We start from the raw sequence: 14699 nt of genomic DNA, 5'->3' as shown, positions 1-14699 counted from the left end.
TAATAATATGATATACAGAGCGGAGGATATATATAATAATATGATACAGAGCGGAGGATATATATAATAATATGATATACAGACTGGAGGATATATATAATAATAGGATACAGACTGGAGGATATATACATATATGATCCAGATATATACAGGGCAGGCGTCTTGGTACAGATTACAGCCCCCTTTTTGGGTGTCAGAGCTCAGGCTGTTTGGGGGTGGGCAGCTGATAGATATTGGGGAAGATAACCGTACAGTTTGGGGTCACAATGGCTAGTTCACCCTCTGTCCATGTCTCTATCCACAGATGGCGACCATCACCTCTCAGCCCGGGGTCATCACCACGCAGACCGTGACCGTAACGCAGAGTCTGCTCTGGAGCAGCGGCCTGTGTGACTGCTGTGAGGACTGCGGGATATGTGAGTACAGCTCTGACCACTTAAAGGGATTGTCCATCCTCCACCATCATGACCGGATCTGCAGAGCCAGCACAGGGACAGGAGAGAGTATACAGGGACTGCAGGAGGGGGGGGGGGCGGTGCCGCTGCCGGATACTGCCTTACATGGGACTGCAGGAAGGGGGATGGTGCCGCTGCCGGATACTGCCTTACATGGGACTGCAGGAAGGGGGATGGTGCCGCTGCCGGATACTGCCTTACATGGGACTGCAGGAAGGGGGATGGTGCCGCTGCCGGATACTGCCTTACATGGGACTGGATGGTGCCGCTGCCGGATACTGCCTTACATGGGACTGCAGGAAGGGGGATGGTGCCGCTGCCAGATACTGCCTTACATGGGACTGCAGGAGGGGGGACGGTGCCGCTGCCGGATACTGCCTTACATGGGACTGCAGGAAGGGGGATGGTGCCGCTGCCGGATACTGCCTTACATGGGACTGCAGGAAGGGGGATGGTGCCGCTGCCAGATACTGCCTTACATGGGACTGCAGGAGGGGGGACGGTGCCGCTGCCGGATACTGCCTTACATGGGACTGCAGGAAGGGGGATGGTGCCGCTGCCGGATACTGCCTTACATGGGACTGCAGGAAGGGGGATGGTGCCACTGCCAGATACTGCCTTACATGGGACTGCAGGAGGGGGGACGGTGCCGCTGCCGGATACTGCCTTACATGGGACTGCAGGAAGGGGGATGGTGCCGCTGCCAGATACTGCCTTACATGGGACTGCAGGAGGGGGGACGGTGCCGCTGCCGGATACTGCCTTACATGGGACTGCAGGAGGGGGGACGGTGCCGCTGCTAGATACTGCCTTACATGGGACTGCAGGAGGGGGAAGGTGCCGCTGCCGGATACTGCCTTACATGGGACTGCAGGAAGGAGGATGGTGCCGCTGCCAGATACTGCCTTACATGGGACTGCAGGAGGGGGACGGTGCCGCTGCCGGATACTGCCTTACATGGGACTGCAGGAGACCCCAACCACATACTCACTACAGCATACCTCCCAACTTTTGAAGAACCGAAAGAGGGTAAATTTAGCCCCGCCCACTTTTGTGTTGACTCCGCCCACTCGTTAATTTTTCATGTGCCCGCACACAGTATAATCCTCCTACAGTCACCCGTAAATTATATGTCCCCCCTCTATCTCTCCCCCAGTTTCATATACACCCTTCATCTGCCCCCAGTTTCATGTCCCCACATCTCTGCCCCCAGATTCATGTCCCCCTTCCATCTCTGCCCCCATATTCATGTCCCCACATCTCTGCCCCCAGATTCATGTCCCCTCCATCTCTGCCCTCAGATTCATGTCCCCTCCATCTCTGCCCTCAGATTCATGTCCCTCCATCTCTGCCCCCAGATTCATGTCCCCACATCTCTGCCCCCAGATTCATGTCCCCTCCATCTCTGCCCCCAGATTCATGTCCCCCCTCCATCTCTGCCCCCAGTTTCATGTCCCTCTTCCATCTCTGCCCCCAGATTCATGTCCTCTCCATCTCTGCCCCCAGATTCATGTCCTCTCCATCTGTGCCCCCAGATTCATGTCCCCTCCATCTGTGCCCCCAGATTCATGTCCCCTCCATCTCTGCCCCCAGATTCATGTCCCCTCCATCTCTGCCCCCAGATTCATGTCCCCTCCATCTCTGCCCCCAGATTCATGTCCTCTCCATCTCTGCCCCCAGATTCATGTCCCCTCCATCTGTGCCCCCAGATTCATGTCCCCTCCATCTCTGCCCCCAGATTCATGTCCCCTCCATCTCTGCCCCCAGATTCATGTCCCCTCCATCTCTGCCCCCAGATTCATGTCCCTCCATCTCTGCCCCCAGATTCATGTCCCCTCTCCATCTCTGCCCCCAGATTCATGTCCCCACATCTCTGCCCCCAGATTCATGTCCCCTCCATCTGTGCCCCCAGATTCATGTCCCCCACATCTCTGCCCCCAGATTCATGTCCCCTCCATCTCTGCCCCCAGATTCATGTCCCCACATCTCTGCCCCCAGATTCATGTCCCCTCCATCTCTGCCCCCAGATTCATGTCCCCACATCTCTGCCCCCAGATTCATGTCCCCACATCTCTGCCCCCAGATTCATGTCCCCTCCATCTCTGCCCCCAGATTCATGTCCCTCCACGTCTGCCCCCAGATTCATGTCCCCTCCATCTCTGCCCCCAGATTCATATCCCCTCCATCTCTGCCCCCAGATTCATGTCCCCCCTCCATCTCTGCCCCCAGATTCATGTCCCCTCCATCTCTGCCCCCAGATTCATGTCCCCCATCTCTGCCCCCAGATTCATGTCCCTCCATCTCTGCCCTCAGATTCATGTCCTCCCATCTCTGCCCCCAGATTCATGTCCCCCCCTCCATCTCTGCCCCCAGATTCATGTCCCCTCCATCTCTGCCCCCAGATTCATGTCCCCCCTCCATCTCTGCCCCCAGATTCATGTCCCCTCCATCTCTGCCCCCAGATTCATGTCCCCTCCATCTCTGCCCCCAGATTCATGTCCCCCCTCCATCTCTGCCCCCAGATTCATGTCCCCTCCATCTCTGCCCCCAGATTCATGTCCCCTCCATCTCTGCCTCCAGATTCATGTTTCCTCCATCTCTGCCCCCAGATTCATGTCCCCCCTCCATCTCTGCCCCCAGATTCATGTCCCCTCCATCTCTGCCCCCAGATTCATGTCCCCACATCTCTGCCCCCAGATTCATGTCCCTCCATCTCTGCCCTCAGATTCATGTCCTCTCCATCTCTGCCCCCAGATTCATGTCTCCTCCGTCTCTGCCCCCAGATTCATGTCCCCCATCTCTGCCCCCAGATTCATGTCCCCCTCCATCTCTGCCCCCAGATTCATGTCCCCTCCATCTCTGCCCCCAGATTCATGTCCCTCCATCTCTGCCCCCAGATTCATGTCCCTCCACGTCTGCCCCCAGATTCATGTCCCCCATCTCTGCCCCCAGATTCATGTCCCCCCCCCATCTCTGCCCCCAGATTCATGTCCCTCCATCTCTGCCCCCAGATTCATGTCCCTCCATCTCTGCCTCCAGATTCATGTCCCCCCATCTCTGCCCCCAGATTCATGTCCCCCCATCTCTGCCCCCAGATTCATGTCCCCACATCTCTGCTCCCAGATTCATGTCACCTCCATCTCTGCCCCCAGATTCATGTCCTCTCCATCTCTGCCCCCAGTGTCATGCCGTCCTCCTCCATCTCCATCTGCCGTCTCCACCCCACCTCCACATTACACTTACCTTCTCCTCCGCTCCCTCGCCGCTCTCTGCCCGCCTCTCTCGCTGACACATGTGGCTGAAGCAAGGAGCTGACCTGTGTCAGCTCCTCGCTTCGCTGCTTCCGCCGGCTCCTGGCTTATACATCGCGTCTACAAGCCAGGAGCCGGCGGCAGCGGCGAAGCGAGGAGCTGACCTGTGTCAGCTCCTTCCTTCAGCCGCATATGTGTTCAACTCAGATCTGCGTCCTCTGGATCGGGACATACCTCCCTCCAACCGGGACCGCGGGACATGTCACCCAAATCGTGACTGTCCCGCGGAAATCGGGACGGTTGGGAGGTATGACTACAGAGAGGAGAGGACACTATACAAGAGGTCAGAGAGGAAGTCTATGGGGCAGATAGATTACAATGAGGTCTATAGAGACCAATCACTGCTCATAGCAACCACAGAACATAGCAGCCAATCACAAATCAGCTTTCAATTGTCAGCACCAGAACACAAACAGAGCGCGGCGATGTCTGACTGTGACGGACAGAAAATCCCTTCTAAGCTTCCAGACACATCAGATACCCCTCCCCCACAACATGGCTGCCGCCTGCCCTTATATACTGGATATGACATCATCACTGACCTCTGACCCAACAGCCCCATGATTGGCTGAAGGAACCTGCAAGATATATAAAGGAAGCCTGACCGATCCCCAGTCATGTGACCAACCAGGTCTGCTGTACAATGGTGGAGATCTGTGGTGTTACATAGGACTGCCGGTGACATCTACTACATTACATAGGACTGCCGGTGACATCTACTACATTACCTGTATATAGAGAGTTATCACTGTGTTATCTGTGTGTTACATAGGACTGCCGGTGACATCTACTACATTACCTGTATATAGAGAGTTATCACTGTGTTATCTGTAGTGTTACATAGGACTGCCGGTGACATCTACTACATTACCTGTATATAGAGAGTTATCACTGTGTTATCTGTGGTGTTACATAGGACTGCCGGTGACATCTCCTACATTACCTGTATATAGAGAGTTATCACTGTGTTATCTGTGTGTTACATAGGACTGCCGGTGACATCTACTACATTACCTGTATATAGAGAGTTATCACTGTGTTATCTGTGGTGTTACATAGGACTGCCGGTGACATCTACTACATTACCTGTATATAGAGAGTTATCACTGTGTTATCTGTAGTGTTACATAGGACTGCCGGTGACATCTACTACATTACCTGTATATAGAGAGTTATCACTGTGTTATCTGTGGTGTTACATAGGACTGCCGGTGACATCTACTACATTACCTGTATATAGAGAGTTATCACTGTTATCTGTGGTGTTACATAGGACTGCCGGTGACATCTACTACATTACCTGTATATAGAGAGTTATCACTGTGTTATCTGTAGTGTTACATAGGACTGCCGGTGACATCTACTACATTACCTGTATATAGAGAGTTATCACTGTGTTATCTGTGGTGTTACATAGGACTGCCGGTGACATGTACTACATTACCTGTATATAGAGAGTTATCACAGTGTTATCTGTAGTGTTACATAGGACTGCCGGTGACATCTACTACATTACCTGTATATAGAGAGTTATCACTGTGTTATCTGTGGTGTTACATAGGACTGCCGGTGACATTGACTACATTACCTGTATATAGAGAGTTATCACTGTGTTATCTGTGGTGTTACATAGGACTGCCGGTGACATCTACTACATTACCTGTATATAGAGAGTTATCACTGTGTTATCTGTGGTGTTACATGGGACTGCCGGTGACATCTACTACATTACCTGTATATAGAGAGTTATCACTGTGTTATCTGTGGTGTTACATAGGACTGCCGGTGACATCTACTACATTACCTGTATATAGAGAGTTATCACTGTGTTATCTGTGGTGTTACATAGGACTGCCGGTGACATCTACTACATTACCTGTATATAGAGAGTTATCACTGTGTTATCTGTGGTGTTACATAGGACTGCCGGTGACATTGACTACATTACCTGTATATAGAGAGTTATCACTGTGTTATCTGTGGTGTTACATAGGACTGCCGGTGACATCTACTACATTACCTGTATATAGAGAGTTATCACTGTGTTATCTGTGGTGTTACATAGGACTGCCGGTGACATCTACTACATTACCTGTATATAGAGAGTTATCACTGTGTTATCTGTGGTGTTACATGGGACTGCCGGTGACATCTACTACATTACCTGTATATAGAGAGTTATCACTGTGTTATCTGTGGTGTTACATAGGACTGCCGGTGACATCTACTACATTACCTGTATATAGAGAGTTATCACTGTGTTATCTGTGGTGTTACATAGGACTGCCGGTGACATCTACTACATTACCTGTATATAGAGAGTTATCACTGTGTTATCTGTGGTGTTACATAGGACTGCCGGTGACATCTACTACATTACCTGTATATAGAGAGTTATCACTGTGTTATCTGTGCTGTTACATAGGACTGCCGGTGACATCTACTACATTACCTGTATATAGAGAGTTATCACTGTGTTATCTGTGGTGTTACATAGGACTGCCGGTGACATCTACTACATTACCTGTATATAGAGAGTTATCACTGTGTTATCTGTGTGTTACATGGGACTGCCGGTGACATCTACTACATTACCTGTATATAGAGAGTTATCACTGTGTTATCTGTGGTGTTACATAGGACTGCCGGTGACATCTACTACATTACCTGTATATAGAGAGTTATCACTGTGTTATCTGTGGTGTTACATAGGACTGCCGGTGACATTGACTACATTACCTGTATATAGAGAGTTATCACTGTGTTACCTGTGGTGTTACATGGGACTGCCGGTGACATCTACTACATTACCTGTATATAGAGAGTTATCAATGTGTTATCTGTGGTGTTACATAGGACTGCCGGTGACATCTACTACATTACCTGTATATAGAGAGTTATCACTGTGTTATCTGTGGTGTTACATGGGACTGCCGGTGACATCTACTACATTACCTGTATATAGAGAGTTATCACTGTGTTATCTGTGGTGTTACATGGGACTGCCGGTGACATCTACTACATTACCTGTATATAGAGAGTTATCACTGTGTTATCTGTGGTGTTACATAGGACTGCCGGTGACATCTACTACATTACCTGTATATAGAGAGTTATCACTGTGTTATCTGTGGTGTTACATAGGACTGCCGGTGACATCTACTACATTACCTGTATATAGAGAGTTATCACTGTGTTATCTGTGGTGTTACATGGGACTGCCGGTGACATCTACTACATTACCTGTATATAGAGAGTTATCACTGTGTTATCTGTGGTGTTACATAGGACTGCCGGTGACATCTACTACATTACCTGTATATAGAGAGTTATCACTGTGTTATCTGTGGTGTTACATGGGACTGCCGGTGACATCTACTACATTACCTGTATATAGAGAGTTATCACTGTGTTATCTGTGGTGTTACATAGGACTGCCGGTGACATCTACTACATTACCTGTATATAGAGAGTTATCACTGTGTTATCTGTGGTGTTACATAGGACTGCCGGTGACATCTACTACATTACCTGTATATAGAGAGTTATCAATGTGTTATCTGTGGTGTTACATAGGACTGCCGGTGACATCTACTACATTACCTGTATATAGAGAGCTATCACTGTGTTATCTGTGGTGTTACATAGGACTGCCGGTGACATCTACTACATTACCTGTATATAGAGAGTTATCACTGTGTTATCTGTGGTGTTACATAGGACTGCCGGTGACATCTACTACATTACATAGGACTGCCGGTGACATCTACTACATTACCTGTATATAGAGAGTTATCACTGTGTTATCTGTGTGTTACATAGGACTGCCGGTGACATCTACTACATTACATAGGACTGCCGGTGACATCTACTACATTACCTGTATATAGAGAGTTATCACTGTGTTATCTGTGTGTTACATAGGACTGCCGGTGACATCTACTACATTACCTGTATATAGAGAGTTATCACTGTTGTCACGGAGCAAAGGTATACGTCTTCCTCCGGAAGGTCTTTTGAATCAACACGGACGCAAGAGGTCGGGAGACAACAGCAATTTATTGTAATCCACAAAGTTAGTAGCCGGTGGCGGTCACATCAACCGTAATAACAATAAGTCCACAGAAGTCACAATCCAATGATAGCTTTGGCTCCTTGGTCCTGTAACTAAATCCTGGCTCTCTGCAGAGCTGTGCACAGGCCGGCTAACACATACTAACTGCTAGCTATATACTATATACTAAGACTGTTACACCTATATCTGTGGGGGGGAAGGGCTGAGTCACAGATCCTTCCCCCCTCACCTATACCAAGGAGAGCAGACTCCCTGTCTACTATGGACAATGCACCATCCAACATCTTCTTGGAGACACTGATCAGATTATCTCCACCCATTGTCCTCACTAGTTAGAGGTATTTGCATACAATGTGCTAACACACTAGACCCTAATCAGCCAACTACACATTGATGTATATAACAGGTTAGAGAATACATTCCACATGAAATATATATTACACATTGCCTATAGTATAGACTCTAACCATCCCGTGACAACCCCTCCCCATCTCAAAACATGTGCATGACACAATTGGCCTACACAGGTAAATTGGGGAATGCACATCAGTCTCTATAGCTCATATGTCCTCCTGCCGGGATAACCCATCTGCGTTCTGGTGTTGGTTCCCTCGGCGGTACTGAATGGTAAAGTTGTAGGGTTGAAGGGCTGGCATCTGGCAGAAAATCCGGTGGATCCATGTTGGCGTCTCTCTGAGCTTGGCTTCGGGTCACTGCTCCCACAAAGTGGCACTGTAGATTTCCAACATCGTTGCCTAACAGAACATCGGCCGGCAGCCCGCTCATCACACCAATTGTGCATCGTTTTGGTCCATAACCATAGTCGAGTTCCACGGTAGCTTTAGGAATACGTCTCCGAGTACCTCCTGCCAACTTGATAGAAAGGCCAGGCCCTCCTCTAGGGCCTCGGGTCGAACCACTCGGGGGTCCGCTACCGTTAGGAAAGCTCCCGAGTCCCGGAATCCAACAACTGTTCGGCCATCCAGTAGGACCTCCTGCAAGTGCTTCCGCTGAAGGTTTGCGGGATGTGTGGCGGAAGGCTGAATCCCATAGACCCCTGGAGGTGGAACAGATGGGTCATTCATGGAGTCATCTGGAAATGGGGCCAAACTTTCAGTCCTAGGGGTGGTTCCCAGGTAGTGAATAGGCCGGGATGCCACGGTGGCCCGTGCCCCCATGTTAACAGGGCAACTAGCTTGCAAATGTCCAGGCCGCCCGCACCCAAAACATCTGCGCTCTAGCATTCTTCCAGTAGGTCGTTGTCTAGGGACAGGGTTGTTCATAGCTGGAGGCCGATGGGCTGGGGCAGGGGTAGAGGGGGAATTGTAATCCTGAGGCCGGGCACGAAAGGTGGGTGGCTGGATGAAGGGTGTCTGGGGGACGGTGGTAGTTTTCCGCTCCTCTGCAAACAACCTCTTCCACTGCGGCTTGATGGTCAGGCCCTCATCTGCAAGAGAAGCAGCTTGCTCAACTGTGGCTGGGTTCCGTTCCAGCACCCACTCACGGATCTCAGCGGGGCACTGGGAAAAGAACTGTTCCTTAAGTATGACTTGGAGGATCTTATCGACTGTGACAGCCTCCTCTCCTTCTAGCCAGCGCTTGCATGCTTGCTTCAACTTGTGGGCGAACATGTGGAAGGAGCTTCCCCCATTGTAAGACAAAGAGCGGAACTGAACTCGGTAGGATTCTGGAGTGACTGCATAATACTTCTGCACCGCTCTTTTAATGGCCTCATAGTCCCGCTGATCACTAGGGTCCATGGCTCTGAGAGCTTCCGCAGCCCCATCTCGTAGGTGCCCCACCAGATACCGGACCCAATCCTTCTCTGGGACTTCCATCAGGCGGCACTGGTGTTCGAAGTCCTGAAAATATCCATCAACATCCCCAGCCGCTTCATCAAAGGTCTTGAAGTGTTTATGGGAGACATATGGTGGTTCTCTCACTGTTGGGCTGGGGGTCGACGTTTGATTATAATTCCGCGTAGTTATCTCAGCCATTCGCATTTCATGCGCCATTCTTTCCTTTTCATGCGCCATTCTCTGTTCCTCCTTCTCCGTTTCCTGAGCCCTCTGTAATGCTCTACTCCTTTGCTCTGCAGTTGCTCCTAGCCCCAGCACTGCCAATTCCTCCTCATACAAAACAACCCATCTGCTCTTTTGGGTCTGTACCTGCCACTCTCGTATCTCTCCAGTCTCCTGGGGGCAGCCCTCCTCATGGTCGCTTTGCAGGGTCATCTCCTCCAGTGCCTCGATCAGTTGCTCTTTCGTTCTTCCCTGGTAACTCAGGTTTAGTTCCCGGGCCCTTACTTGTAGACTTGCCATAGTCCAGTTCCTGTATTCTGAGGTTGTGGCTCCATTAATCGCTGGGCTGCTGTAGTCCATCTCGCTGTCCGCTGTTGATCCCACCGCTGCCAACCAGTTGTCACGGAGCAAAGGTATACGTCTTCCTCCGGATGGTCTTTTGAATCAACACGGACGCAAGAGGTCGGGAGACAACAGCAATTTATTGTAATCCACAAAGTTAGTAGCCGGCGGCGGTCACATCAACCGTAATAACAATAAGTCCACAGAAGTCACAATCCAATGATAACTTTGGTTCCTTGGTCCTGTAACTAAATCCTGGCTCTCTGCAGAGCTGTGCACAGGCCGGCTAACACATACTAACTGCTAGCTATATACTATATACTAAGACTGTTACACCTATATCTGTGGGTGGGAAGGGCTGAGTCACAGATCCTTCCCCCCTCACCTATACCAAGGAGAGCAGACTCCCTGTCTACTATGGACAATGCACCGTCCAACATCTTCTTGGAGACACTGATCAGATTATCTCCACCCATTGTCCTCACTGGTCCTCACTAGTTAGAGGTATTTGCATACAATGTGCTAACACACTAGACCCCAATCAGCCAACTACACACTGATGTATATAACAGGTTAGAGAATACATTCCACATGAAATATATATTACACATTGCCTATAGTATAGACTCTAACCATCCCGTGACAACTGTGTTATCTGTGGTGTTACATAGGACTGCCGGTGACATCTACTACATTACCTGTATATAGAGAGCTATCACTGTGTTATCTGTGGTGTTACATAGGACTGCCAGTGACATCTACTACATTACATAGGACTGCCGGTGACATCTACTACATTACATAGGACTGCCAGTGACATCTACTACATTACATAGGACTGCCAGTGACATCTACTACATTACATAGGACTGCCGGTGACATCTACTACATTACCTGTATATAGAGAGCTATCACTGTGTTATCTGTGGTGTTACATAGGACTGCCAGTGACATCTACTACATTACATAGGACTGCCGGTGACATCTACTACATTACATAGGACTGCCGGTGACATCTACTACATTACATAGGACTGCCAGTGACATCTACTACATTACATAGGACTGCCGGTGACATCTACTACATTACCTGTATATAGAGAGTTATCACTGTGTTATCTGTGGTGTTACATGGGACTGCCGGAGAGGACAGGTTGTATATTGGGGGGTCCTGTAGGATTTGTGTGACCGTGGCCCGTCCTGCGGGGTGTTGCGGTGTGTGATTCTCGTCTCCTCCTCAGGTTGCTGCGCCTTGTGGTGCTTTCCTTGCTTGCAGTGTGACACGGTCAGTGATTTTGGGGAGTGCTGCGCCCTTCCCCTCTTGGACCCCTGCCTTATGGGATATGTGGGCTGTAGTGGCGTTTGTCCTCCTGTCACCATGGCGATGAGGGCAGCGGTTCGGGAGAGGTACCGGATTCAGGTGTGTTGCAGTTTTCGGCTTTCGGGGTGGGGGGTCCGCAGGGTCTCTCCTTGTAACAGGATTTGTGTCTTCTTCTAGGGGTCCATCTGCGATGACTGCGCCCGCTCCTGCTGCTGCTATTCCTGCACCTGGTGTCAGATGGCGCGGGAGATCAAGTACAGAAGCCAGAGCTCCACCATCCGCACCGCCCAGACCACCGTCGTCAGCAGTGGCCCCATCATGGCCCAGGGCTACACCCCCCTGGTGGAGTGTTAGACCCCGTCCTCTCGCAGCCAATCGGCGTCCATCATACGGACTGCCCGCTATCTTCTATTAAATAAATGGAATATTCTAGAAATTGTGATTGATTGTGTTACAGAAAGGCGGCAATAGAATGGGCCATAGTCTCTCCAGGAGCGAGGCTGCAGTACCCAGCATGGCCACTAGGCAGTGTATGGAGCTGGCTGCTGTGTATCGCTCATCGGGGGCCATCTCTCTGATCCCATACCGTAAGGTATTATACTCCAGACAACCCTCCATAGATGGGAGACCACTTTACTCCATGTTGTACAGTGACACCACATCTATCATTCTCTAGTTCTCCCCTCCCCCCATTCAGCTATTGCGTTCCGTCTGGACACTCATGGACGCCTCGCCGGGTCATGTGATCTTGGGGAAATGACGTGTCTTCCTGTTCTGTCCGCACATGAAGGCGATGGAAGGTGTAACTAATAGCGGCCGTGTGACCTTCGTATCGGAGCCGACCGGATCGGCAGGAGCTCAGGACAGATGGACTCACACGTAGACACGATGATGTGATGCACTAACGTGGGTTTATCTGACCCCAGAACAGCGATAACCTGATACTGTAATGGCCGCGGTAGTCGTGGGATTGATGGCGGCCTGTTGGTGTCTCTCCTGAGGCTAAGCCCAAGTAATAGCAAGTCCTGTCACACAGCTATGAAAAACTAAAGTGGCTGCAGGGAGTGACATGGACCAGGGCTCGCCTAAAACCACGCCCAGAGAGAAAAGCTTTATTAACAAGAACAAGGGCATGCAGCATTCAAATTCTGGCCAGCAGATGGCAGCAACAACAATGCCTAGAAATAACCTGAGAGGGAAATAGTAATCCAGGACATGTAACTAATAAGTATGAGGAGAGCAGCGCACTACCAGAACTTACCATGTAAGGAGTCGATGGATTGTACCAACATGGCTCTTTACAGGGGGGACACCCTATCACACAGTTATAATGGCTCAGACTCCTAACTGTGTATGGCCGCTCTGGTCACAGGCTGTGGTGGCCTCTCAGAAGGAATGATAACGCGGCCCTCCCAGCAGGTACAGATGGTCCTGGCTCTAGCTGCCCATGTGATGCTGTGCTGAAGCTTCTAGGGATTGTTCCCCAAAAAGAAGAGAAAATGGGATGAAATCTAAAAAGTAAGATGGCCTCTGAGTAGCAGAGAGGAGGCCGAACCGTGGGGGAATGAGCAGGCAGAGTGTGATGGCGCGCAGTAAGGGACAATGCTGGTTATTCTGGGGCAAAGGTGAAGATTCAGAGAATTCCTGGGATTAAGAGTCTGATAATCCCCAAATCTAAGTAACGGGACCCTGATAAGTCCCTGGTCAGGATTGTGCAGAGGGAGTAACCTGTAGGCCCATGGAATACATGGAGTAAGTAATAAGAATTTGGGACCTTAGACCAGTGTAGGCCACAGAGTTCAGCATAGTGTCCCAGATCTTTCGTCTTCTTCCAGGGAGGTCGTGCAGGTCGCAGTTACCCCCAGAGTTCGGATACAATTCATTCATGCCTAGAGAATTGTCTAGAAAAAAACCGGGCAGGGTAAAGGAGAAGAAGGAAACTCTCCAGCTGCGGTCATGTCATCCATCACTGCAAGTAACTATTCTAATGTGAGCGGCAACAGCAACACTACTTCTGGTCTCAGCAGCGCTTCCACGAGCCACAGGGGGTTTGTGCTTCCTGAGAATTACATTTTCGTTGTCTTGACGTGACTCTTCGTCTCGGCAGGGTATGACCTATCATCCAGTTACTTTGAGTCGAGGTTCTTTGTATTCCTCCTCTGCTGTCGCAGCACTTCATTTACTGAGCACCCTTTCTGTTCTGTCATCCATGTCTTCTTCACTGATCCCTAGGAGCGATGTTGTGCCGCCTCCTCCTGACAAAAATATTCCTCCTAGTGCTAGTTTTCTTCTTCTTCTGGATGTGAACAGTCAGATTTTTAATGTGGAGGCTGCAGAGGTGGAAGACGTGACTGGTGGAGATGCAAGAATCCCGTGAAGTGTTGGAAAAAAAGCGAAGGGGAAGACGGTGACATGGCTGACAATGATTCTGTTCCAGATAAGAGCCAGATAGTGGGTCCGGGTGACCTCAGCAGAAATGTGGCCCCAACATCAAAAACATCTACCCGGGGCAGACCTAAGTCAAGCCTGGGTGGTGGTGGTGATTGCAGACATGTCTGTGCTGCTGGATTTGTGCAGTCATCTCCTGTACTAAGATGTGTGATCATTAGCCATGGGCGTGCAGGCCCACATGTAGGAGCTAGGCCTCTCCATACTCTCCAAGTACTTCCCCCGATGATGGCCTTTGTAGACAGGTCACACCCACACCTCATACATGGTGGCCATCATCATCTCCATGCCTACATCAGTCATCATCCATAAAGGAATGTGTGCCCACTGGGTCAATGTTTTCAGCAGGAGTGGTCGCAGACAGCCAGGTCTGGAGCTAATACTGACCAGACTCATTCTCCTCTGGATCCTCTTCACTGGACCATTTCATGCCACCATATCACGTCCTGCCGCCTGCTCCGCCATATCACGTCCTGCCGCCTGCTCCGCCATATCACGTCCTGCCGCCTGCTCCGCCATATCACGTCCTGCCGCCTGCTCCGCCATATCACGTCCTGCCGCCTGCTCCGCCATATCACGTCCTGCCGCCTGCTCCGCCATATCACGTCCTGCCGCCTGCTCCGCCATATCACGTCCTGCCGCCTGCTCCACCATATTATGTCCTGTAGCCCGGTTCACCATCACATTCCATATTACGTCTTCTCTCACATCTACTACTACTCTTAT

General features: G+C 50.2%; 1 protein-coding gene across 1 annotated transcript in view; it reads left to right on the top strand.

Annotated features, from left to right (window-relative positions):
- Positions 1–11907, top strand: part of LOC142188168 (placenta-specific gene 8 protein-like) — a 29874-nt gene extending 17967 nt beyond the window's left edge. The window contains exons 2-4 of the mRNA XM_075261778.1: positions 305–416; positions 11446–11624; positions 11703–11907. Coding sequence (XP_075117879.1) covers positions 305–416; positions 11446–11624; positions 11703–11879 — 468 coding nt within the window. The 3' untranslated portion in view covers positions 11880–11907. The remainder of the gene's footprint in view (positions 1–304; positions 417–11445; positions 11625–11702) is intronic.
- The last annotated feature ends 2792 nt before the right edge of the window (positions 11908–14699 follow it).

This window comes from Leptodactylus fuscus, unplaced genomic scaffold (assembly GCF_031893055.1).
Source record: "Leptodactylus fuscus isolate aLepFus1 unplaced genomic scaffold, aLepFus1.hap2 HAP2_SCAFFOLD_389, whole genome shotgun sequence".
Classification (NCBI taxonomy): domain Eukaryota; kingdom Metazoa; phylum Chordata; class Amphibia; order Anura; family Leptodactylidae; genus Leptodactylus; species Leptodactylus fuscus.
The sequence above is the reverse complement of the archived record's forward strand: the minus strand, read 5'-3'. Positions and strand labels throughout refer to the sequence as shown.